General features: G+C 46.8%; 1 protein-coding gene across 2 annotated transcripts in view; it reads left to right on the plus strand.

Annotated features, from left to right (window-relative positions):
* Window positions 1-1,938: 1,938 nt before the first annotated feature.
* C1QTNF12 (C1q and TNF related 12) overlaps window positions 1,939-27,465 on the plus strand; it is a 153,220-nt gene continuing 127,693 nt past the window's right edge. Inside the window, exon 1 of one of the 2 annotated variants that reach the window (XM_086921464.1) lies at window positions 1,939-4,923. In XM_086921464.1, coding sequence (XP_086777590.1) covers window positions 4,756-4,923 — 168 coding nt within the window. In that variant the 5' untranslated portion in view covers window positions 1,939-4,755. The remainder of the gene's footprint in view (window positions 4,924-27,465) is intronic. The other variant, XM_086921463.1, reaches the window with a different exon arrangement.

The following is a 27,465-nucleotide window of genomic DNA, read 5'->3' on the forward strand; positions in this document are numbered from 1 at the left end:
GGACTAGTTTCAGGGTATCACCCCACATCAGCCAGGCCCGCTTGAATCCATCATTCAGTCCATCATCTTGTATGTTTGCTATGTTCGGTCTAAGTGGGAAGGGTATGCCCAGACATGGGCCCCTTGCTTTCTGTGCTGCTGGATTTAAGCTAGCCTGGCTGATGAGGGGTGATACCTCGAAACCGGTCTTAGGGTGCTTGTTTCTGGTCCAGGGAAGACATGGCTTGGCAGTTCGGGCTGGGCTGTTCCCATGGGGAGCAGGGTCAAGACTAATTTGCATATGGCGTTTCTATTTGACTAGATTTCGGTTACAAATAGTGCACTTTTTGGCTGCTTTTCCGAAACAAGGGGGCTGGTATGAGAGACTTCCCCCTTGTCCATGTAACAATACAGCCCAACAATGTACAGTGCATTTTGTTCTCTTCTGTCCACTTTATAAAGTCCCAAGAGACTGTTTTATCAAAACCCCTTTTGAAGGATATTAGACCTTGTACATATATGGAAGGTTTCGAGTATCTGAGATCATTATCATCTGTGGTTATATGTAGCTCTATGCTTAGTTTTATTAGATCTGCACTTTCAATTAGGAATCACTATGAATTATGAACTTTTTTTTATTTTATGTCTTTTTAAATATGATATTTTGTATATTGTGAATGCACTGCACTTTAAGCGTCCACGGGAGGGCTACGTGAAAGATTATAACTAGTACCATTCAACATCCCACCACATTAATGTATATTTCTTCAGTGTTTATTGTACGTGAATTTTGGTACCCTGTATATGATCTGTGAAATACCGTTTGTGATTGAATGTATGATACTTGTTATTTTAATAGTATACTTTTATGATTCTTTTTTCAGAATCGAATAAAGTTATTTGAAATTAAATGAAATATGGCTGTGTCCAAACTGGGATGGCATAGTGAGCAAAATAGTGAAAAGTTTCAGCATTCCGTCCATCATCTTGGTTGCTGCATCATTGAATGTGGGGCTTTCCGTGACGAGAATGAGATTGGCTACCTTATCTTTTCAGTAGTAGTCCAATACCAAGGACAGTCTTGTGGGTTTTGTAGTTGTCTTTGGCGGTTAGTGTGGATTCAATGGGCTTCTAATCGTAGTATGTGTACCAACATGTTTCCTTAGATGTTGGGGCCGTGGTTAAGGTGTGCCCCAAGTGGTTAGATCGTTCTTGAGTTTATATACCACTGTTCGGGCGATGTTTCATGGTGGTTTCTCTGCAAACCACAGACAGAAGATTCAGTACAGACCCCAAGCACCCACCTACTGGTGATTCAGTGCAGACCGCAGATACACGACTCCTGGTGATTTTTGTGCAGACCCTCAACACACCTCCTGGTGGATTTTCTACTGACTCCAGGCACAGGCCTTCTGGTAAATTCGGTACACATCCCAGGTGCACGCCTCTTGGTGGTTTCTGTACAGACCCCAGGCACACGCCTGCTGGTAGATTGAGTAAAGACCCCCAGCACAAGTCTTGTGGTGGTTTATGTGCAGACCTCCGGCACACGCCTACTGGTGGTTGCAGACTCCAGGTACACACCTCCGAGTGGATTCTGAATAGACCCTAGGTGCGTGCCTCTGGTGGGATCAGTACAGACCTCATACACGCGCGTGCTGGTAGTAATGTGTACTCACCCTATGCAGGTCTCTGCTGAGTTCAGTACAGAACCGAGGAAACCGCTTTGGGGTGCTTTCTGCGTGCTCACGGGAACCGCATCCTGGAGATTTCTTTACAGATCTCAGGCACGCGCCTGCCAGGGAGAGATGGAGAAAGACACGGTCGAACATTGCCAGTTCTGGGAGTGTCCTGGCAGGCGTACACCCCTCCCGAGCCAGCCCTCAATGCTCACCCACCGTTCTCCATTGGGGCTGAGGAGATGTTTTGGGAACCCCAGCCAGACCCCTCCCCTTCAATTCAAGAGAGAGGGGCGCCGCGCTCCGCAGACTGTCTGCAGTTCATTCCAGGAGGCAGAGGCCGAGGGCAGAGCGCGCACCGCGCGCGCACGAAGCGAGCACGCCAGAAAGAGCCAGCGAGCACAACCTGCAGCGCCAGAGCGCAATACTTTTCCAAGTCTGCGGCGCGAGGACAGGAGCACCGCGCAAGAGGCAGGCACATAGTGCCCGAGCTGCGCACGAGAGAGCACGAGGGAAAACAGACGGCAGCGTGGAGCGCGCCGAGCAAGACCAGTCAAGGCACCGTCGGCGCCGTCCCTACGCCACATTTTGACTGTCTCCGAAAGGGGACATTGTCTGATGCTGTCGCCTGGGCACCCTCACAGAGCCGGCTTCTTAGCACGGGGTGCCTCGGTGTCCATGCTTTGTAATAGTATTGAGCTCGCGGACTGGTGGCTTCCCCCTGCGGTGGCGGACATGGGGACTGTCTCTTCATACTGACAGCTGCCGAGACGCGCGGCTGGACAGTCAAACAGAGCACTGTTACTCAACACTGCCAACCCTCTTCGGTTGCAAGTATACCAGCCCTGGCGAGGCATGTTGGTACTGTCCCTATAAAAGTGTACCAGCACTAAGAGAAGTGCTGGTACTGTTCCGTTGCAATATAGCAGGCTGGTGAGAAATGATGGCACTGTCCTAATACAAGAATAGTAGTGCTGATGGGAACTGATGATACTGTTGCATTCAATTTATAGGCGCCTTGATAAAAAAATTGTTGGTACTGTCCTATTAAAATCAATACCTGAGAAGTCCTGGCACCGACTCTTTAAAGTATAGTCATCTGATGAGGAGTACTGGTACTGTCCCATTACTGCCATGGTTAAAAGTATAGCAGGGCTGATGAGAAGTGCCGGCGCTGGCCCATTAACATAAAGCAGCCCGATAAGAACTGCTGGTATTGCCCCATTCTAAGTGTAACAACGCTGGCGTGCCCCATCACGAGAACAGCATTTCTCGTTTGAAGTGCGAGTACCATCCATTTAAATGTACAGCATCACTGCTGAGAAGTGCTACCGCTATTACATGAAAAGCAAAGCCGCGGTAACTTGAAGTGCTTATACTGTCCCGTTCAAAGTGCATCAGCCCTATCTAAGTGCTGGTGCTCTCATTTAAAAGTATAGCTGTTCGGATGAGAAGGGCTGGTCTCATACAAGTGCAGCATCCCTTCCCTGAAGTGCTAATGACATCCCATAAAAAGAACAACATTCAGACCGCTATTGCATTAAAATCATAGCAGACCCGATGAAAAGTGCCAGTGCTATGATATCCGATTCAAGTACAGCAACTCTAGCGCTGAGAAGTGCAAATACGGCGCTAATAAAAGTACAATAGCCCTACTCCGAAGGGCAGTCACTGTCTAATTAAAAGGACAGCGTCACCGCTAAAAGTGTTGGTAATGTTCTCAATCTACTAAAAAGTAAAGATACTGAAAGATACTGTGCCATTAAAAATTCAGCAGCCCGGTATTAGGATTCTAGTGCTGACTCATTAACAGTGCTGAGAAGCGCGGGCACTGTACTATTAAATATGCATCAGCATTGCTGAGAACTAGCAACCTTTACTGTACCATTAACAGTCCATCAGCCCTACTGAAGTTCCTGTACTGTCCTAATATATGTACAGCAGCCCGGCTGGCACTACTGCTTCCTGTAAAGGGCCACTTCTGGAAAGCGGGCAGTGCCCGCCGATTTAAGCCCAGTTCGGAGTTGCTGAGGCTCTTATACCTTGGGTGACGTGCCCGCAGAGGAGGGGGTGTCACACACGCAGCCAGACTGTTCACCGGAGCGGTATCGTTTGAGTGGGAGTCTCCTCCCAGTCTCCAAGGACCACCCTCGCGCATAGGGAAGATCAGAAGGCAGGTGGGAGGGATGGAGCTGTCACACTGCCCTCCAGGTTCTAACCCCATGTAGTGTGCGCAGTGGCACTGTTGGCGCTCGACTCTCGGAGCTGGACTCTTGGCGCTCGACTTCTGGTGCACGCTCATTGCAACTTGACTCTCGAAGTTGAGCTCCTCGTAGTCAACTCTTGGCACATAACTCTTTGCACTCGGGGAGCTCGCTTCGTCGTGCCGACTCCCGGCGATCTACTCACGGGACATGCCTTTTGGCGCTTGACTCTTGGCGCTCGACTTTAGTTGCGGCTCTGAACTGGTAGAACTTTACTCTTGCCGCGCGCCTCTTGCTGCGCCGCCTGGCGCTCTCGTGTCTTGGCGCTTGACTTGCCGGAGCTGTTCTCTCTGAACTTGGTCCTTGGTGTTAGTCCAATCGGTACGCTGCCACTGGTGCCCGACTATCAGCTTGACCTGGACGTTGTGGTCGCCCTGGGGGCTTATGGCTGATCACGCGGATGAGTGGCCCCTTGAGCGGTCTGCCTGAGCTGTCCTCGTCCACTGACCTCCTGGCTTCCACCTCCCGGTGACGTGACGACCCTTGTCTGCAGTGAGGCGCTTTATGGGTGCAAAGGAAGTCTCCACAGGATCGCCCGTCGTCCCGCCACCTGGACACCAACTGCAGGTTCCTGGAATGACACTGCAGGGTTCGGGGTCCTTCTCCCGGGGGTTTTGGGCTTCTGAGTCATCTCGCTAGACCTTTGCGAACACCAAACTCTTTTATTCCCGTCTTCAGCCACTGCCCCCCTTTCCATTGTACCTGTCCTGGGTGCCGCGTGCACACACCCAACCTCTCTGGAGCCAGGACTCGGCTGGTGGTCCCCACACCGTACCCCTCGCCCTGCACACCGCACTCCAGCGACCGCTCTCGGGCGGGTCCAGCGAGGCGCTATGAGGGGCTGGGTGCTGGCCGTGGTGGCGGGGCTCGTGTGGCAGCATTTCGCCCTGGTCCGCGTGGCGGCCAAGAAGGAGCGAAAGAAAGGGAAAGAGCAGAACCAGTACCTGCTGCCGCTCAACACCACCGTGTCCAACAGCGAGGAGTTCCACGGGCAGGCCAAGGTAAGGGGCGAAGCCAGGCGCTGCTGGGGAAGCGTGCACCGAGAACCGGGCGTGCACAATCTAGTTACACACACACACACGTGCACATGAGCCATTCACACACACACACGTGCACACATACTATTCACACACACGTGCACACACGCTATTCACACACACACGTGCGCACAATCCATTCACACACACGTGCACACATATTATTCACACACACACGTCACACACGCCATTCACACACACACGTGCATACAAGTTATTCACACACACACATGCACACAAGCCATTCACACACCACACACGTGCACACATACTATTCACACACACAACATGCCACCAGGGCTGCATGGTGGAGATTCACAACACCCATGCACATACAAAACATGCATGCCGCCAGGACTGCAGGGTGCATACTTTACATGCGTACAATATCCATTCAGGCATACAGAACAGAGCATTCATGTCACGCGGACTGCGTGGTGCGTCTTCACATTCGCATACAGGGCCAGTTTAGCGCTGGTGGCGTCCACCCCCATGACCTCCTCCCCCACAGATTCCCTCTCAACCACCCTTCAACAGTGACTAATTTCTCTCCTTAACCCCTCTCTCACATGCATAGCATTTTATTTTTATAGCGCTACTGACACCAGTGTAGGGTGTCGGGGCACTTCAGTTTACACATATACATATAGAGACAATGGATCATAGTGAGTAAATCAGTCTATAGGGAATATTACATAAAACAATGAGGATTACAAGGTTTAGGACTCAGGTCGGTGGTACTAGCAGGCAGTATATTTTAAGAGTGCTTGGTCTGTAGAAGCACACACTCAGGATTGAAAACGTACCACAGTGGTTGGCTTTGCTATTAAGAATGTGTTTCTACCCAAATGAACCCTTTTAAACAACAGTAGGACAATAGAAGACTTGGGAGAAAAACAACGTTCTAACCTATACCTTGCAGTTTGCATGTAGCTCTGTGATGACAGTTCATAGGTCACTGTGCTATATTAGGATTATAATTTATGAACTGCAAGTTACACAAGGCTCTCTGTGACACAAAAGCAGTAACCCACTGAGCTATCCACATAAAGTACAGTTCTGTGATCTGCATGGTACACGTTCTTCGCAGCAGGCATATTAACCCTCTGCGCTACCTTTTGATGAGTCAAATCTGCCACTAGACAAAACTCCATCTCTCTTCAACAGGAACATTATTCACTAGAGTTATTTTGGCATTTTTATTGTTGACTGAAAACTACTGGAAACACCAGGAACTTTGAAGTAGGTGGTTTTAAAACAATAATTTAATTCTAAACATAGCGCCCCTCAACTCTGCAGCAGGTGTGCAGTGGCAGCTCCTCTGCAATGGTGGAGCAATGCCCCCCTCCCCCCCCTCCTGCCAGCTGACTCAAAATGTCAGGAAAGGTAAAAAAACGACAAACACGTCTGGGGAGGGTGGGCAAAGGGGTTGACAGGCTGCAGGAGGAGTTGTGGGCACTGTTGTAGGTGCGCATGGCGGGTTGGGCGGCTGGCTGACCAAACCGTCCTGTGCACCGATGCTGTCTCCCACCCCAGCTGTGTTGCCTGGTTGGAGACAGCAGGCTCCCAGTCTCACTGGGATCACAAATTCAGAAGGTTCAGGCCAATCCTGACTCTGCTCTCATGACATGAGAGCTAAGTGAGGATGGGCAGCAGTAACGTCTGGGAGCTTGCGCATTCGAGGAGAGGAGAAGAAGAGCACAACGCTGCCGGCTGTATGTACATTTAAAAATATATATATATATTTTTATTTTGTTGTCCCGTGACCCCCTCCCGCCCCATCCACTCTTCCAGAACACCAGCTGTTTATACCGCCATTGAGCCATTCCTGGCACACAATATCTATTCACACATACAGAAAATACACTGAGGTCTGCAACATGTATACTCACATGTGCACAATATTAGTCACACGTATAGAACTTACAATGAGGGCTTTGTGGTATGTGCTCATGTGTGTTCAATATCTATTCGCATATTTAGAACATACTCCAAGGGTTGAGTTGTGTGTAATTATGTACAATATCCACCAATTATATTGTAATTGAATCTGTCGAGCGCTAAGTACCCCTGATGAGGTGTTGAAGGGCTTTATGAGGGCAGCACACTTTCCCGGAACCCTCATATGGAAACCATACTAATGCATTTACTCGAGGGAGGTGTGATCTTTTGATGGGAAGGGGGTTGCTGTGAATGTATGCAAATGTTTGGCCATATTAATAGGTGAGCTACATGACATTGGGCATTGTTAGGTCGCAGGAGTGTGACTTTTAAAGTAGTGGTTGTGATCTTTGAAATGAGGTGACGCCAATTTGCAGAAATACAATAACAGGGATTAAGGCAAACATGCGTGTGATTTAGAGTAAGCTGTGCTCTGAGGGAGGAAGAATGCAGAGGATGGAATGTAAGTAGAGGGTCAAAACATATGAAGATAACAAGGAAGGGGTGCGTATTTGTAAAAAAAAGTCTTGGGTTCAAATATTGTGTTCCAAAGTTTGTATTGTTGCAAAGTTCATACAATGTCAGCAACAGAAGTTTTGTTTCCAATGTTACAAAAAAAGTCCAACTTAATCCAAATCAATACAGTGTGGAAAACTCATAACAGCCAATGCGTTTCGTCCGGATTGGACATCATCAGGGCTCAAAATAACTGTATTAAATCAATAATGCGGAGGCCTCTGCTAAGTTCTAAGATTCAGTGTATTGAGTCCAGCTCTGGTAATAAATCTCAAAATATCAACTTCATATCCTATTCATGCCTGGATATAATAACTCGTGCAATTTTCTCATTCAAATCTTCTGTTGCTGATATTGGATGAACTTGGCAACAATAAAAACTTTGGAACACAATATTTGAACCCAAGACTTTTTTACAAATACGACGCTCCTTCCCTGTTATCTTCATATGTTTGGATCATTTGGGGCCTTAATGGTAGACCCCAGGACGAAGAGCGTACGAACTTTCTATACTTTATGGTTATTGAATATACTGATTTAGGCCCCAGTGCTGGTCCAGTCAGCCTTACCATTATTTAAGTAATTCTAAATAGAGGGTCATTTGAAGAAAACGGAGAGACAACAATAGGATGTTTTAAGTCAAGGTCAACATCATAGGAATACAGAGGAGACTTTTTAGAGATTTCATGCAATCTGAGGATGCAGAACTGTAGAAAGCCTAAGCTATCAAATCAGACAAACAGTCTATCACCTGAAAGACTACCACTGGACCACCCTTAAGTAAGAACAACTGATCAGCTCAAGGGCTGGAAGCGTAAAGTAATGGTTGGGCACAAACACAGTGAAATATTGAGAAGTTTACGCTGCACTTGAGAAAATGCACTCGGTAAATAATGCAAACATTGAAATGAAGATTGTGCAAATGCTGGAGCAGATTTCTTTTGATGTTTACCCTTAAAGTTTGCTCGAAGTAAAATATAAAGCGCACACTGAAAGTTCTGAGGCATGCATTTGTACAGTATTTAGTTACAACAATACAATACAATATGTTTTTATTGTTGAATTAATAAAAATCCTTACAATAAGAAGGGTAAGATTAACCAGGTTACATTATAAAAACAAGAAAATGACAATTTTAAAAAAGAGTTAAAACTAAAGCTCTACTCAAAACCCGCCCCTTCTTGCAAGATAGGGATTTATAGAGTGGGCCGAGGGGCACTTGCAAAGAGGGTGGGGCAAAGCAATATGTAAAATGATCATTGGGAGGCCTGTAGCTGCTTTCTAATTTCCATCATAAATTTGAGACCCCGACAGGTCAGGATCGGAGATGAACCTCCCAGCCAGAAAATAACGGCCTGGCGACATGTTCTTATATTCAGGTTGTTCAATATGTCCCGTATAAAGCGTCTTCTAGATACCATAAGGGATGGGCATACACAAAACAAATGAACTAGAGATTCAGTATGATATCCGCAGAGTCGACATTTTGGGCAATCATCTTGGGGTTTCCAGGAAGGTGGTAAATCCTTAGATTCATGAAGGCCCATACGGAGGTTGATAAGGTATTTTTTTAAATAGTGGCTAAAATGGGATGCCAAATAGGCCTGAGGTTGTTGGAGTGAGTAAGAGGAAATGACTGACCAGGCATGACGTCGATGGGACAATGTTTGTTTGTCTTCTAGAACAGACTTCCTTTTGGCAATAGAATTTACTATTTTGCAGAAACTTGCTTGATCAACTTTTTTATTCCATGTAACTGGCAGATCGAAGTCCACAAGACATTTCTCCAAATGAATGGCCCAGGGCTGAGTGGGATCTGTATTGATTGCTTGCCAACAAAGATTATTTAGAGTGTCAGGGTCGGCGGCACGAAGTTTGTGACAAAATTTAACAAATGTTGACTTAGCCCTGAAATTTTGATTTTGAAGCCCATGTATTTAGTTACATGTTTAGAGCAAACACTCTCAGTTCTGGGCATAACTCACAGGCTTAAAATAACAATTCATACAAATTCAACATCTGCTGTGGGCTCTATGATGCGCACTCACAAGCTTATATCCCTCCACCCATAGGAAACATACATCGAAGGCTGTGTGCTGTGTACTCACATGACTACAATCTCTTTTCACATATTTAGAACATACACCCAAAGATGATCACGTCTAGAAAGCGTATAGTGAGAGCTAGATTGTTCCTACTTTGAAGTGTACACAATCTACAAGAGTAGAATACGTACTCATGTGTGTATGGGTTATAAGCGCCTGTGCAACCGTTCTGTTCACATGCAGAAAACATGCACAAAAATTGTTCTGTAGTTTGTGCTCTCAAGAACACATTGTTCTTATATATAGAACATACACGGAATGCTTCACGCCTCACACATGTACATTATCTATTCATACCTCTTAAACATACACTGTGGTGTGTACTAACTTGTCAGTATCTAATCCCATACCTAGAACACAGATCCAGGTCTCTGTGAGGTTTACCTACAGGTGTTCAACATTCATTCCCATACAAAGAATTATTGAGGGTCATGTGGTGTGAATGCACATGTGCACATGTGCATTCACACCACATGCTCATTTATATAAGATATACTCTTGTACAACGTCTGTTTCATATATAACCAGGGGTGTGTTATCACAAGTTCATCTTATTGTGTACAAAGTCTGTTTCATATATAACCAGGGGTGTGTGGTGTGTTACCACAATTACATATTATCTTCTCACATATATAAAAACCTACACTGAATGGAGTTGCCTGTTGTATCATCTCACATGAGCATAATATAGTCACATAAACAGTATACTGTAAGAACCGTATGATGTGTACTCAAATTAGAGGCGAGAGAGACACTCAAAGCTCGAGCCTGAAGCCTGGCTCTGGCTCAGATCCAGGTCCTGTGGGAACCGCAAGCCCATAACGAGCCGAGCTTTAATGTAGTATCTGCCTGCTGCCCTCGCTCTTCCTGAATGTGGTGTTGCGTACATAGCAATTAACTATGGAACTGGGGAAAGAGGTTCAAATCTTAGTGTTTGCTCAACAGCATGTGATTCTGGGCAAATCACTTAATCTCCAAGTGACTTCATAAAAAAATGAATGTGACCTTGTGTAATGTAACTGATGTACATGTAAAGCGCTGCAATACCTTGAAACTAAAAAACCTGGATAAATCATGGTTTCCCCATTACATTGTGTGAGCTTAGGCAAATATTTTATTTCACCAAAACTCCTTTTTTCATATTTGCATATGATAGCATTTTCAAATATGTGAGCTCAGAATACCAACTATATAGAAACCCATTGTGTTTGATTTAATAGATTATAATTTGCTCTATAATAATCTGATCGACAAAAATAGTTCACATGACTACTGGCTTGCCTCTTGGTTTTCTAATGGCACTGTCCCCAGCATAGGGATGGGGTAGGAATGATTCTCTGTTCATATTTAAAAACTTTTAAGTAGTACTTTTCAGTGCAGTGCCATAGTGTGACATATTCATGTGAAAGACTTCACATGTTACAGAAATACACCTTTGTTTATTTTTGAAGAGATTTTATCATATTTTATGTGATGCTTGTTATATGATTTACACGGCAAACATTTTCAGGGCTCGACTCATGCACTGACTCTAGGAGCCAATGCAGCCCATGGCTCAGCTCTGCTTGGCTCTCCCTGTTAATTTCTTGACTTGCCCATCTCTAATTCAAATGTTTAAATTACCTATGCGAAAACGGAGAAAATTTACTGATGTATATGTACTCATATTTGAGGCAGTCATATCTACGTTGTGTGAACGCTTCTGCAGGCTTTTTTCATGTGTTTGTGGAAAGTTACACTGATACCAATGCAGAGTATACTCATGCATGGAATGTCTGCACATCCATCTCCTGCTACACCTGTGGTGGCTGGGATGGGGGGGTGAGGGGCGGGGAGGGGGAAGTGGGTAAAGTAAAGAAAAAAAATAAAACTTACCTCACCTCCTTGCCGCTCCTCGTCGTTCTTCTGCTCCGCAGGAACCAGGAAGCACACCCATGGTCCCCAGACGAAATACAGCGCTGCAATTCAGTGTTGTAATTGGTAAGCACCCAGGCTCCCTTGACCAATCACAAGGCTGCAACGCCACCTTCTTCCACCGCAAGATTGCAGACATCCACGACAGCTTCAATGCCACGACCGCCACGACAACCACTGAGACCTCCGCCCCCACGACCACCATCCACACCAACCGCCTGCTCTCCTGGACCAACATCAATGACGACGACACCATCAAGATCATGAACACCATCTACTCTGGATCTCCATCAGACACATGCCCACACCACATCTTCAACAAAGCCAGCACAACCATCGCACCCCATCTCTGGAAAGTCATCAACAACTCCTTTGAGACAGCAACCTTCCCGGAGAGCTGGAAGCACGCCGAGATCAACGCCTTACTCAAGAAACCCAAGGCGGACCCCAAGGACCTAAAGAACTTACGGCCCATCTCCCTGCTCCCGTTCCCGGCAAAGGTCATCAAGAAGACCGCCAACGAACAACTGACCCGCTACCTCTAGGAGAACAAAATCCAGGACCCTTCCCAGTCCGGGTTCTGCAGCAACCACAGCACCGAGACTACCCTCATCACCACCACTGATGACATAAAGTCCCTGTTGGACAACGGAGAAACGGCGGCCCTCATCCTCCTGGACCGGTCAGCCGCCTTCGACACGGTCTGCCACCACACATTACGAACAGGTCTCCACATCGTCGGGATCCGAGAGAAGGCCCTGGACTGGACCACCTCCTTCCTCTCCGGCAGAACACAGAGCGTCCGCCTTCCCCCCTTCCGCTCCGAAGCCACCGAGATCATCTGCGGCGTACCGCAGGGCTCATCCCTCAGCCCAACTCTGTTCAACATCTACATGGCACCGCTCGCCCACGTTGCCCGTCGGCACAACCTCAATATCATCTCCTATGCCGATGACACCCAGCTGATCCTCTCCCTCACCAAGTACCCCCACACCGCCAAAACCAACCTTCACAAAGGAATGAAGGCCATCGCTGAATGGATGAGGAACAGACGACTGAAGCTGAACTCGGACAAGACGGAGATCCTCATCTTCGGATCCACCCATTCGGCCTGGGACAACTCCTGGCGGCCGACCACACTGGGAACTGCCCCACACCCACCGACCATGCACGCAACCTAGGGGTCATCCTTGACTCCACCCTCTCCATGACTAAACAGGTCAACGCCGTCTCCTCTTCCTGCTTCAACACCCTCCTCATGCTCCGCAGGATCTACAGGTGGATCCCCACTGAAACGAGAAGAACGGTCAACCAGGCCCTCATCATCAGCAGGTTGCACTATGGAAACGCCCTCTATGCAGGAGCCTCGGCCAAACTCCTGAGTCGGCTTCAACGCATCCAGAACGCCTCTGCACACCTGATCCTCGACATCCCTTGCTGCAGCCACATCACACCCTACCTGAGAGACCTGCACTGGCACCCGGTCAACAAGAGGATAACCTTCAAGCTCCTCACCCACGCACACAAGGCACTCCACAAGACTGGACCAATGTACCTCAACAGATCACTTAGCTTCCACACCCTCATCCGCCAGCTCCGCTCCACCGACCTCACCCTCGCCACAGTCCCCCGCTTCCGAAGAGCAACCTCCGGTGGCAGATCGTTCTCCCACCTCGCCTCCTAGACCTGGAAAACCCTCCCCATCCACCTACGTCAGACCCAAGACCTGCTGACCTTCAGAAAACTCCTCAAGACCTGGCTTTTCGAGCAGTAGCAGCATTCCCCACCCCTCCCTAGCGCCTTGAGACCCTCACGGGTGAGTAGTGTGCTTTGTATGTATGTATGTATGTATTGCAATCTTATATAGCGCAACACTATCACCCAAAGGGTATCCTGGCGCTTTGACAAAACATAGCTGGCACACACTCACAGAGATCACACTACTCTTGGAAATAAGTAAGTTTTCAGATTTCTCTTAAAAGATGGAAATTCGCCTTGGCTCCTCAATGGAAGCGGAAGAGAATCCCAGAGCCTAGCAGAGGAAAAGCTGAAAGAGCGACCTCCCATCCTTGATCTCTGAAACCTGGGAACCATTACCAGGCATGCAGAAGAAGAGCGCAAGGTTCGAGGAGTAACATACCTGGAAAAAAGATTCTGCAGCAGAACAGGTCCCTGTCCATGCAAAGCTTTGAAAACCAAACACCATGCGTTATAAAGAATCCGTTGCTGGACCGGCAGCCAATGAACAAATGATATGATTGATTGATTGCAATGCAGGGTTGTGATTGGTCTAAGCGTCATGTTTCGGTGCTCAGCCAGGGAATGGGGCCCACGGAGAACATACAATGTGCACATGACTGTTTGGCCGTCCCGAGATGGCCATTGTCCACTTAGGAGGGTGCCACTACTCCTCCCCTGCTCTGAGAGCAGAGCAGCCATGCTCCGCCGGCCAAGCCTCAACACAAACAAATAAAATGATAATAACAATGTTATTATCACTTTATTTTTCCTTTATTTCCAGTGCTGAAAGCATTGGGGCCACACTCCTCCGCCTTAGCTGAGGAGCCACCACTGTGCTGCACTGAGATCAGTGGAGCTCTCACTGTCGTGTACAACAACACAGATATACACAACGTGTTTAATATTATGAGGTGTGCACTTATATGTAAATAACGCATGAGTATGTGTATAACTTCCCTACACAGGAATGTTGGTACATGCTTTATGCCTATAGATGTGTGCGGTATTTACTGTGATATGTGCAGCACACATGAATGCACACAACATATATCGAGATAGATACAGCATGCTAACTGGCATCTCTGTACTATGCTGTGCACAGCATGGATAAAGATGTGCATGCATATGTACTGTGACGTGCAGAGCAGGTTTTTCGACATGGGGAGTTTGGAATGTGATCTGTGAAACAAGTGTAAAGATTTATGTATGCGCTTTTACGTGTTCCTATCGTTTCTCCATGTGTGCCTTATATGCACCGATGTCTACAGGGTATTCTCAGGTGTGTGCATTAAATACTAGGATCTTTGATGGGAAGTTGCAGCTATGTGATGTGTGTTCAGCACAGGTCCAGACATTGTGATGTATACAGTTTGGGAGCCTATAGCCAGGACTAATGGAATTATGTGGAAGGAGATTGCCAAATTATACAGCAGGTTTGAGTAAATTATTTGGCAAGAAAAAACAAATTATGCAGCATAATGTGGCACATTTTGTAATAGTATTACTTCATTATTTTGTGATTTTTAAAATTGGTAACACTGTCTGGGCATTGGTTGCACCTCATAAGTACCAGTTTAACACCCAATTATAGCAATAAGCAACAAAAAGGTAACCCTGGGCGAAGCACTACGCTACGCTTGCGGAGTTTGCGAAGTTTGCGCAACTTCGCCCTACGCGAGCTGCACGTAGCACAGTGCGAACATGCGTAGTGCAGCGTAGCGTAGCGTAGTGCAGCGGTCATTTTTTGCTTGTTCGCGGTCCTCAACGTCATGTTCGCGACCGCGAGCAAGCAAAATGACATCCCAGTGAGATTCTCAACGCGGGGAGGTCAGGTTTCTCATTGTGAGTGGTTGCGCATGCTCGCGACCGCTCTCAATGAGAAACTACCAGTTCGCGTTGAAAAAGCTGCCGCTCGAGTAATAATCTACTCGAGCAGCAGAAAACTACAGCTCGCACAGTGCAAGATGCCGTTTTCAATGATTTCACAGTGCCGGATGCTTGTCCACTCTGTGCAATCATTGAAAACACATCTTGCACAGTGCGAACATGCTACTACGCAGCTCGCGTAGTGCTACGTGAAGTTCGCGTAGTGCGAAGTGCACTTCGCGTAGCTCTACTTCGCGAACTACGCCCACCCCTACAAAAAGGTGACCAGTCCAATCTTGTAAGGGGCCTTTAAGCATGCAGCAATACCTGTGGCTGCATTTTTTGTAACTTTTGAACCGCTTGAGCTAGAATTTTTGTTGTTGTTAAAATCTACAGATTATGCAGCAGATGATGGATTGTGTGGTAAATGCGGCAAATCTATAATTATGCAAAAATTGTTGCGTTCGCGCAATCGCATAATTCCAGTGGCCATGAAGCTGTGTGCGTTTGTGAGCCCTGTGATGTGTACTGCATGTGCAAAGCCAGGTGTATGCACTGTGTTGTGTACATCATGTGTACAGATAGGTGTATGCGCTGTGATACGTACATAATGCATACAGATATGCAATGTGATTAATAAAGTATAAGTACAGCTAGATGCATGTGCAGTGATGTGTACAGCATATGTGCACATAGGTAAGCACAGCACTGACTGGCGCAAAAAAAAATGGAACAAGGCAGTACAATATTGCAACTTGCAATAGCACATTGGAGCTATTTTACTCCATCTCTTTTCGAGGTAGCAACTGCTGTTTTATGACAGTTATAGTCAGTACTCGCATTTTGTCTACCCAGTCAAGATATGGATATTTTCTTATGCTTTGGCTTAACTGCAGTTATTACTGCAAAGAGAAAGGGTGCAAAGAATTAGGGGTGGGCATAACTTGCATAATTTACTGTGGCGTAATTACACAGAATTACATGAGAATCTGTGTAAATAGGCAAGAAGAGTAATTCAGCATTAAGTGCTACTTTGTTAGCACTAAAGTTACCCCTTTCATCTAAAATGAGCCAGAGAATGCGTTTTTCACTAGGAAATAGTGCAAAATGTAACATAACATGAACGCGGCCAATTTTTCCCCCAACTTACTCACGGCATTCAGCACTATTTTCTTAGCACCAAGTGCATCCTTGCGGCCAAAAGGGACATGAGGATGCATTTTGCACTAAGAAAATAGCGCTTACTGCAAAACAACATGAACACCAGTTACTATTTTTTTGTGCTTATTTTCCCCTCAAATTTCTCTGACCTTGGTCTGTTACATACCATACTTTAGTGTTAGTATATTATAAACCCTGCTGTGGTGTTAGTATTTTATAAACTTTGACTTGGTGTTAATGTTTTAACCATTGCTCTCTCTGACCTTGGTATGTTGTAAACGTCACTGAGGCAGTAGTATATTATAACCCTCTCTGTGGTGTTATTATATTCTAAACCCTGCTGTGATGTTAGTATTTTGAAACCCTTGCTCTCTGACCATAGTATGTTGAAATAGTGAACCCTATTATGGTGTTAGCATATTATGAACCCCACTGTGGTGTTACTGTTTTATGAACACTTCTGCGGTGTTAGTATATTAAGAACTCTACTTTGGTGTTCAAGCTTTGTAACCTTTGCTATGCTGTAAACCCTAAAGTGATGTTAGTATATCATAAACCCTGCTGTAGTGTTAGCACATTAAGAACCCTGCTGTGCTGTTGGCACTTTGTAACCAGGATGTACGTTGTTACAATGCATGCTTTTACCACGCATGCCTTTACAACACAGGTTTTTCAACGCAAGTCGTTACAACGACTTGCGTTGGGGGGTGCTGGATAGTGAATAGTTTAATTTACTGTTCCAACTGCAGTCCCCGTGGATAGTAGAGAAGGTGTTCTAATGTTAACCTTCTATGTAAACCAAACTGTTGTGCTAGTCTAATGCAAACCCTATTGCATTACTCCTAGGTTGTTGGTCCTTTGTGAACTATGGTATGGCGTGAGACCACTGTAAGCCGTACTGCGGTTTAGTCCAGTGTTATCCCTACTGTGTAACCACTGAGTTGCTGTTAGTTCTTTGCGAACCCTGTTGTAGTTCTAGCACACTGGAATCCCCTCTGTAGTGTTAGCATACTTTAAACCTAGAAGTGGTGTTCGCAGATTGTTAACATTGACGTGGGATACGCCCCTGATTAACCCAGTTGTGGTGTTAATGTCGTTTAAACCCTGCTGTGGTGTTGTGTATCGCTGTATAGTACTGAGATCTCAAGTTGTCTTAATTCAGGCGAAAATAGTTCACGCAGCCCTGATTTTTCGATCGGTATTTTAGTTCTCGCAGTTCAACATGAAACCTCCATCAAGTGCGGCAGGCTGCATTCTGGGTCGGTTAGTCCCCATGAGCTTAACTTGACTCATATTTGAGTAGCTCCTCCCACTGAGTTCTTTAGTTCACATTGTACCAAGTGTGCCATGTGCTCTAATGCAAGCACGGAAAATGGATTCCTGGTCCCCAGTTGGATATTAAAATGGAGTCACCATTCTTGTGAGTGGGCCACTTGCACCCTGGGGCCCCACTACCACTGCACAGGAGTCACCAATGACAGCTGCGTCTCTGGAGGCAATGAAAAAAGAGAGAATGGCCAACTAGATATGTGGAATTAGCAAAAAATGAGTTGAAGATGCCATGGTCTTTCCCTTTCCAATGTCCCCTCACACCCCAAACAATGGCCTGCCCTGATTTAGCCTTGCCTGCCATCACAAATATGGCTTGCACATGGAGTGTGGAGTGTTTCTTGAACCCAACTGTGGACCCCTTTCAGGATGTTTCGAGTTGAATTGTGTGTGAATTGGTAATGACCAACTGGTGCCTGGAGGTATGGTATGGGCTGCAATGCACATCCTGGGAATCAGGATTAGGGCAGCCAAAGGAATTAAACGTTTGGCCTTTTAAAGTGCGAGAGGCGAAGACAGACCCCCGACCCCCCCCCCACCCCCTTAACTGCATGTCTTTTTCTACAGAGTGTGAGAGAGCTCCTTCATTTGCAGTCTTCACTGACCCCTCTAATGAGAGGCCTTTGATCATGTGCGACCTTTGACGGCCTTAGACATGGGCCAGTTACAAGAATGTCTTGACAGGAAGAGGGGGCGGGGTGATGGATGTGGTTCTGAAGAGGGCACAGGCTCAGTGTAGTCAAGCAGTAAATACCTGGTTTTCAGAACAGGACGTTGTCTTTGAAGGACAGTGGGGCCGAGTCAGAGTCGGGAAAGTGTTGCGTGCACGGGCTCCTTGTCAAGCAGGCTCATAGATGTTGTCCTGCTGCTGCCTGTGCTGTGCCTGTTCTACATGAAGGAATCATGTGTTGCTGCTGCGTGTCATACCTTTTGTGTGAGTGAGGGAGGCTTGCACTGGTGCTTCCTGGGCTAAGTACCTGTTCCATTGTATTGTATTGTAATTGCATTTATATAGCGCTTACTACCCCTGACGAGGCGTCAAAGCGTTTTTTCGGCGAGTAGCGCGCTACTCCAGAACCCATAAAGGATTAGTGTTGAATAAGTATAGTGAAATATGAAAGTAATTTCTATGAGAAGGAAGGGTATACTGCTGCTTCCTGTACTCTGCCTGTTCTGTCCCAGGGAGGCCCACACTATACATGGCTTCTCCCTATCCTGTACTTTCTGGTGAAGGAAACATATGATAGGTGGCCTGTGTTTTTAATCATTACTGTGACATTTGCTGTAACTGTTGTGTCTGTGAGGAAAGCTTGCAGTGCTTATTCCTGTACCGAGTGATGAGTGCATTGTTTTTTCCCCATACAGAGGCATGCACTGATTCTGCTTGGGCATGGCGTTCTGGTCCTGTGTATCAGGAAAGCTAGATATGGGACCGCCCCTGACCGTTTTGTACCGGTTCCCTGTTTGTAACTTAATCTTGCACAGGTACAGTCTCTGTGCTTTACACCTTCTATCACCTTCTATATTTTAAGGCATGGTCACAGTGGGCTCTGGCCCAGGGCCCCACCTTTTAAGGGGCTCCTTTTTAGGCTTTTGTGACAATCTTAGACTGTATGGGTTTATAAATACCCATTTTGTTTACCCAGGCTGGACAGCCATTTTGGTCTTTACCTGAGAGATAGTGAGTGTTAAAGGAAAATGCATATTCAGTTCTGTTTAGATTCATCATGCATTTAACATTTTAAGTTCCTAGGTCCAGCCCAACTGCCCAGGCCTTTGCCTTTATTCAGTATGTTCCAATTATTGTGCACTCCTTCTGTCACTGTATCAATCTTGTTGAGCTACTGCCGGACTGGCGTGATCACTGGCTAGTATCTCTGAATTTCGATTAATACTCCCACAAAGCAGAGGCAGGGCAGTAAAACAAAAGCACATGATAGAAACTACACCGCACATTGTCTCTAGAAGGCTTGGCCAGACTACTAGTCTTTCTGCTTTGGTGGCTCAGTCCAGTTGGAAAGTACTTGCTCCGAAGTAGGGCCACAGTGTAGGCCACAAGAGTAGGGCACATGTCAATGTGCAGTGCAGAGCAGCATTATATGCTCCCTTCTTCACTGCACCATCCTTGTGAAACCACTGCTAGGTCAGTACAACAGCAAAGTCCCTACAGACTCGGAATCCCTGTTCCTCTCACTGCAGGACTGGAGTGCAAAAACAAAAATGCATCCTTTGTATGTACAGGCCCAGAACATGAGACACCAACCCACTGCACAACATGCAAAGGCTTGATCATGTCACTATTCTGCTGGTTGTTGGGTTGTGCCTAAATGAAGATTGTCTTAGGAAGAGGGTTGCTAGTGATCCCACCATAGTTGCACAGGGCGGGAGCGGGAATGAGCTGGCATGTATTCCAAATTCAAAGTTGTGAGCAGGGGGCCCCAAATTTTCTTTGGCCTGGGGCCCCCAAACTCATTAAGATGTCCCTGCCTTCTATTGCCCGATTCAGAGTTATGAGAGATTCTGGGCAGCTGCAAATACCAATACTGGACTGAGTCTCTGCATAGAACTCTTACAATTATGAGTTAGTCTCTGGGAATGGGGAATAACTGTGCAGACCTGAAAGTACAGGGCGGAAATCTGCACAGTATTCCCAATTCTGGTGGGGTTTAACAAAGGCATTTAACATCTGCTCGTTACAGGTGGTAAATGTCTCTAAACACTCCTTTGTAGCTTGCGGTCAAGAGTATGGGAGGATGTTGCCTTGCATGGGGAGCATAGTGCTCCCCACTGCCTTGACATAAAGTTTGGCGGGGCTGGGAAATGGGTCTGGTCTACAATGCAGCCTTTCCCCAAAGTGTGATTCCATATCCTGGATTTTCCAGCAGGGAAAAATAGGTCTGGTGTTCCTGCACCTGGAAAATCTGAGTCCCATAACGAATTGCAGCCGGCATGGCACGCGGGTGGGGGCTGGGTGCAGGGGGTCACGGGAGGAAGGGTCACATGGGGGTGTGGGGGTCACGCGGGGGTATCGGGAGGGAGCATAAATAATAAATAACTTACCTTGAAGCCGGGTCCCGACACAGCGCTCAGCTAGGGGCTGGAGGGGTGGGCATGTTTTCCATGCAGGCTGTAATGCAGCCTGCAAGGAGAACTAGGAAAGTGCGCATGACTACTTAGGGCGACTCGAGAGGGCCAACAAAACAGTGATTGTGCATTTAGGAATGTGCAAACTACTCCTCTCCTGCCCTGCTACATTATCAGAGTAGCCCATCCACCTGCCCGCAAAGGAAACATAAAATGATAACAACTGAAAGTTATTATCATTTTTTGTTTTTGCTTCTGGCATTGCTTGTAAGCAGTGGGGCAACGCTCCTTCGCCATAGCGGAGGATCCGCCACTGCCTATAGCATCAGACCACTGATAATTATGTGGATTGGAATTCTACTCAGGAATTCCTCTCCACATAACTTGTGAGTTGGGCCTATCTGCTTGCACAAAACGTGCATGACTGCTCCTGTGTTTAACTGTCGTAACTGTGTGAATGACGCGCGCACTGCTGCTGTCTGAGCTGTGAAGGACACTAGGGCGGCGTGGACTCTGATGTGCCTGCCCTCTGTGCATGATGAAGGCTGTCTCTGCTGCAGCCTAATGCGCGTCTTATATCTGAGCAGGAAACTCCTGCGCCCCGGTTATTTCTTTTATGCTTGTTCCTGTGATGTGTGAGGGAATCTTGCACTGCTGGTGCTCATGAAAGGAAGGCTTCCCAACCGTGGGCTATGCCATACATCCCCACAGCGGCCGGTCGCCCTGGCTGGCTTGATTTGCATCTTGGTTTTCAACACCGCTTTGCTCTGCCAGATGCTCGCGTGGGCGCACGTGCGTCGTGCATTTGAAGTCTCGCGCGCAGGCGTCGTGGTGGCAGCGGGGAGTTAACAACATTTTTGTGGTAAGTGGACTTTCGGTTTCTCACGTCTCACCGACAGATTTACAGGCTGTGTTTAGAACTGTCTAGACAATTTTCACACCCAGCACTTGCCGTTTATAATGATTTTGGGAGAAAGTTGCTTGGGGCTGCTATTGTGCCCGTGGCACACTGCACTGTTGAGAGAAGCAGGGGTGCCTCGTGGGACTCGGCCATCTGACTTAGACGCTCAGGTTCAAGGGAGTCCTTCATACCTTCCAGTATTTTAATTCCACGCTGCAAAAAATCTCTCCTAGTGGCTGTGGGCTGCGGACGAGCTTTCATCCTTTTATTTGAATATAGGCACCACATCTGGCTAAGTCCCGTGGCCTGCAGTATCTCACGAAATCCACGCGAGATTTGACAATGTTCATCAATACTGATTTGCAACACTGCCCTTAGTACCATTATTGTGCGACGTTTTGGGGTGGGCATTTATATGTGTTCCAGTGTTTCTGTGGACTTACAAGTACCAGGCCCAGTAATTTTGGGCCCAGGGAGCCCCCATACCTGAACCCAACAGAGGAGGTGCTGGGGCTGTGTCCGGACCACCTCATGTAGTCCTCTTCCTGTAGTGATGGGTGGGACAGGCTTGTGGGGAGCAGAAAATGCTTCTCCCTGCTCTCTCCTCTACCCCCTGCAACGCCCCCACCTCCTGCACAACGAGACAAAAAAGTCGCCACATCCATTTCCCACCTGCTCCTGCTGAATCCCTTTCAGTAGGAAATACATGTTGGCCTCATTAAAACTTCTTGGTGGTCACTTCAACTTCATGACCTGGGAAAGAACGCACATGTCCACAGATCCTGTCCGTCAGTCATATAAGAGGCTACTGGCATTTGCTCCTCACCAGCAGGACTAGGAGCTCAGTTGGAAACCAGATACTGCTTGAAGATTAAATGTGAACATCTCGGGCGGGTGCCTTCTCTCTGCTCTTTGCCCACCCTGAATCAAAAGACTTGGTGAGCTCAGACCTATTTGTATTCTCATCAATTTCAGCATACCCATCCCACACCACCACAGAAGAACCATCACCAGGTATTCACGATGGGACTGAAAAAAGATCCAGAAGACTCCTGGCCTTCCAAACTCCTACACCGTCAGCCTTGACACAACAACAACCTTCCTGAATCCAACTCCAACTTCACTGCTTGGATCACCAATTGCACAGATACCTTAACTCATCTCAAAGCCAACAAAGCCACGAGAAGCAGACCACAAGGCAACTGGTACACAAAAGAGATCAGAGGAGCTCAGTCTCACAAAACACAAGAGCCACCAAATGCTCTGCCCTCACTGACGGCATTAAAAATAGCAGCAACAGCACCAAGAAGTCTTTGTCATAATGAAAAACTTCACATTTCTGGCAGCAAGCTCCACCAGTAAAACTCCTATCTAGGACCTCTATTCTCAGCTGTTCCTATTCTTCAGCAACAAGATCACCAGTATGTACGAAATGTTTGAGCCCTAACCGGACCCTTCCACCCTTGCAGCCTTCCTGCTCATCTCTACCAACACCCTGAGGACCATCCTGACCACCAGGCCCACCCTCACCACTCAGGAAACCTCAACAACCATGCAGTCAATATGAACTCTGCTCTCACCACGTCTTCATCAAAGGATTAGACCCCATCATGCAGTCCTCACCCTACAACTCAGTCATCTCATCCACCTTGAAAAATGCCTCCTCCTGAAATATTCAACAGACCTAATGACGTTGCTATCCTACCCAGCAAAAATCTTGGAAAAGATAATAAACACATATTTAGCCACCTCACTGACAACCACCTCATAGACACCACTCAGTCCAGATTCAGGCACATCCACAGTACAGAGACTGCCCTCATCGCTGTTACGGACAACATCCGGATGACACGGAAGACATTGGATTTGCTTCTTTCTTAAGGACTGCTCCCAGTCGGTCAGCCTGTTCCTCATCACATCAGTGCTCTACATCTCAGTGTGGAGTTCCACAAGGAGCCTCACCTGGCCCCACTTTGTTCAGTGCCTGCATGACCCCACTCACCACTATCATCCACGGCCATGGAATTAATGCCGTACCCAATGCTGATGACACCCAGCTCACACTTTCCCTTTCTGGCAAGACACCAAACACCCAGGCCAATTTCTTTGACTGAAGCCTCTAGATCAGGGGTCTCCAAACCGGTCCTGGAGGGCCGGATCCATGCCAGATTTTTTGGATTTCCCCATTGAGATACATGTAGTAATTTAAAAAATCTGGTATGGATCCGGCCCTCCAGGACCGGTTTGGAGACCCCTGCTCTAGATGAATGAAAACCATCTGTCTCAAGCTCAACATGGAAGGAAATAGTAATCTTTGCCAAAGACACCTTAATCTGGCACTCCACCCAGTGGCATGCCTGACTAGACCACACACACCTCTTGGCAACCCACAAAAAGAACCTAAGAATAGGAATTGACAAGCAACTCACCATGACCGGCCAAGTGAACACAGTCTTAGTCTACTACTTCCACACTCTCAAAATGCTCAAGAAGATCTTCAAATGGCTACCCACCAACACTCGCTGAACTGTCAATCGAACCCTCTTCACCACTAGCTGGTCTAAGGCAACTCACTCTATGCTGGAAGCAACACTCAACTCACCACAAGACTCTAGCCCATACAAAACTCAGACACCAGACTCACCCTCAAACTCCACCCTGTACTCTCATCACCCTGCACCTCAAAGAGCTCCACTGGCTCCGAATCCACAATCAAGTACTTTTCAAAACCCTCACACACATACAAATCATTCCCAGCATTCGACCCACATACCTCAACAACTGCATAAACTTCCACAAACCAAAAAGAAGCCTCCACTCAGACAGACTCCTACTAGCACACACTCCACATAAGCAGCACCAAATCTGGTGGATTTCCTTATCCTAGCTCACTATTACAGCCTGGAATGACCTGCCCCTGCACATGAGAACCCCGCCCTCAGTTCTTGAATTCCGTAAGGAATTGAAGCCCTGGCTCGTTATCTAGCCTTGACCCTGGCTTGGGCCATACCGCTCCTGGTTCAACGACAGTGTACTACCTAAGGTGAGTTGTGCTCTAAACAAATACACATAACATGCTAACTACCCAAGGTGAGTTGTGCTCTAAACAAATACACATAACATGCTATAGCATCATGAGGAGCTAAACCAATAGAATCTAGGCGCTACACTGAGCCCCATGGTTCTCAATCACTGATAGTTCTGGACAAGTGGGGTCTCTGAAGAAGCCTACTAGGGAAGGTACTCAACAGGAGTCAAGCTCGAAGAGCGCTACCCGGTTTTGTGTCTATTTGGCTGCATGTTTTATGCCAATGGAGAGAAATGTATTCCATTGGTGTAAAACTTCTTCAGATGGCCCAATGATGTATTGGCCGTCGGAAGACAGTCAACCGATCATCTGCCCTATTAAGAGTGGACTATTGGATGGCTATTTTTGCTGTCTGTCACAGTCAGGCATATCCTGGAGGTGAGTTACAGAAAAAATCACCATCCCACGGTGGAAGAATGCTCTCATTATGTGTTAGTTTTTTATTTTTCAAAAATAAACTTCAGCTTATGTTTGCTTATGTTTCAGCCTATGTTTGCTTATGAAATATTTAAAAAACTGTGGAAAAGTTTGATGGCCAGCTCTCATGTTTGACAGAGCCGCCTGTCAATCTTTTCTTACATCGACAGGCACTGCCACAATGGCAGTTGTGGTAAAAGTATAGAGATGTCCATGCAGCTGGCAAACATCTGTACATTTGGCAGGCAAAAGAAAGGCAGGGTGGTGGACAAAAAGTCCTCCGTTACCCTGTCTGTCTTTAATCCGTCCGCCAAACCCTAAATCAGGCTCTGTGTCTACATTGGCACACTGGATGAAAAGCAATGAGTTGGAATGCCACCCAAGCAATTGCTATTAGTTAGACTAATTGAAGGCATTCAGCCCTTCACTTTTTGGGTGTTTGATTGCCAGCAGTAAGCTTGGAAACCTGAAACTGGCACAGCTTTCCATGGCTACTACTGCCAACATTTGTGAATTCTGAATATTAGTACATTTGCATCTATTCAAGGAGCCCTTCTGTGGGTGCAGATTTACAACTTTTCGGTAAACCAGACTCCATATATATTTAAGTTGCTGGTCAACAAGTTATAACCTCTCAGTGAAATCTGGATGGCAAGAAGAAACAACACAGACAAAGTAGACCCGACTCAGAGTCCCCAAACCCAATACCAAGCCAAGAATGCATTTATTTGGGGTGGGGTCACACCCCAAATGCCTCCTTGAAGCTACGCCCTTGCCAGTAGTGCCAGCTGCAGATGCCCTTCCCCAGGGGGTTCTTCAATTTTGAACCTACTGCCCCACCCCTTCACAACTACCTGCTGGGCCATGAGTTAGAAAAGCTGGCTGAGAGAGAGGAGAAAAGCTGGTCGTGATAGAGTGGAGAGGGTGGGAGAAAGAAAGAGAGGCAGCAAGAGAGAAAATGAGACAGAGAGAGAGAACAAGAGAGAAAAGAGAACATGTGAGATCAAGAAAGAAAGAGAGAAAGAAAGAATGAGATTGGGAGAGAAAGAATGGGTGAGAAAAAGGAAGGGCAAGAGGGAGATATGGAGAGGAGAAGAGAAAGACAAGAAATAGAAAGTGAATGAGCCAGGTAATGTGAGAAAGAAAGACCAAAAGAGAGGGAGAGAGAAACAATGAGAACGAGGAGGAAGAGGGACCAAGAGAAAAACAGAGGTACAGAGATAGAAACAAAGATAGTGGGACAGAGAAAGACAGAAAGAGAGAGAGAATGCGAGCAAGTGAGAGAAACTGAGAGGAAGATAGAGGGGTATAGAAAGAGAGATGGACAGAGACTGGGAAAGAGAAAGACAGGCAAGCAGCGTGAAAGACAGGGAGAAAGAGAGACAGAGTCAAATAGGAAAAAGCTAGAGAGAAGCAGAGATATATTGATAGAAAAAAAGTCAGAAATATAGGGAGACAGGCACATATGTATTTTTATAGAGAACAGGGAGAAACAGAGGAGAGAGAGCTAAACAGATATACATTCAATGTATCCATAAGCTTTGAAAGATGGCCCTGAAAATGTGCTAGCAGCAGATGCAAATGTCTTATGAGGAAAGGATAAATGAACTGATGAGTTGTCACATGGTCCAACTGGTCATCGTTTTGGTGTGCCTAATTTTATTTGGGTGCAATCTTAGTAGAGGTAACTCCCCAAATAAGTTTCAATGATTTAGGGACCTGCAAATACAGAAATTCCCCAAATCACAGATTTAGGGTAAACAGTCTGTTTATGGGCGTTCTTGAGTGAGTTACTTTTTGAAGGAGATGAACAGCCACACAGCTGAAGGTTTGTGGACATTTACTTAGTTTCATCCACAGAATTCTCCACCCACTGGAAAAACCACTAGACAGTGGCGACTCCTCCGCTAAGGCAGAGGAGCGTCGCCCTACTTCTTTTTTTGCAGTGACACAAAGGGAAAATAAAATGATAATAACTTGCTTTATTATCCTTTTGTTTGCTCCTACTTCTGCCCGCTTTGTGTTAGGGGGCGGGGACAAGGAAGGAGTGGTAGCACCCTCCTAAAGTGCGCATTGACTGCTTGGCCGGCCCTCTCGGGCCCTTTCAGCCTACATGGAGTACATTCCCAGGCCCCCAGTCAGCGTCTGAGCGCTGAAGCACGGCGCTCAGACCAAGCACAACGCTGCTAAGGCAGCGCTTTTATTGGCTGACTGGGAGCCTGGGTGTGCTTTTGGTAACGCGAGCAGGGGAGGACTACACAGGCGAGGAAGCCACAAGAAGGTAATTTAAAAAAAAAATTTCACCGCTTCCTCCCTCATTCTCCCCCATCTCGTCCCATACCTCTGATCAGTGCTGGGCGCGACTGCCACAAGAGTAAGTTATCTGGATAGATTTCTCAAAAAAATCTGTGACTATCGTAGATTTGAATGAGTCTTCCTGAAGT

The sequence above is a fragment of the Lissotriton vulgaris genome, chromosome 5 (assembly GCF_964263255.1).
Source record: "Lissotriton vulgaris chromosome 5, aLisVul1.2, whole genome shotgun sequence".
Lineage (NCBI taxonomy): Eukaryota > Metazoa > Chordata > Amphibia > Caudata > Salamandridae > Lissotriton > Lissotriton vulgaris.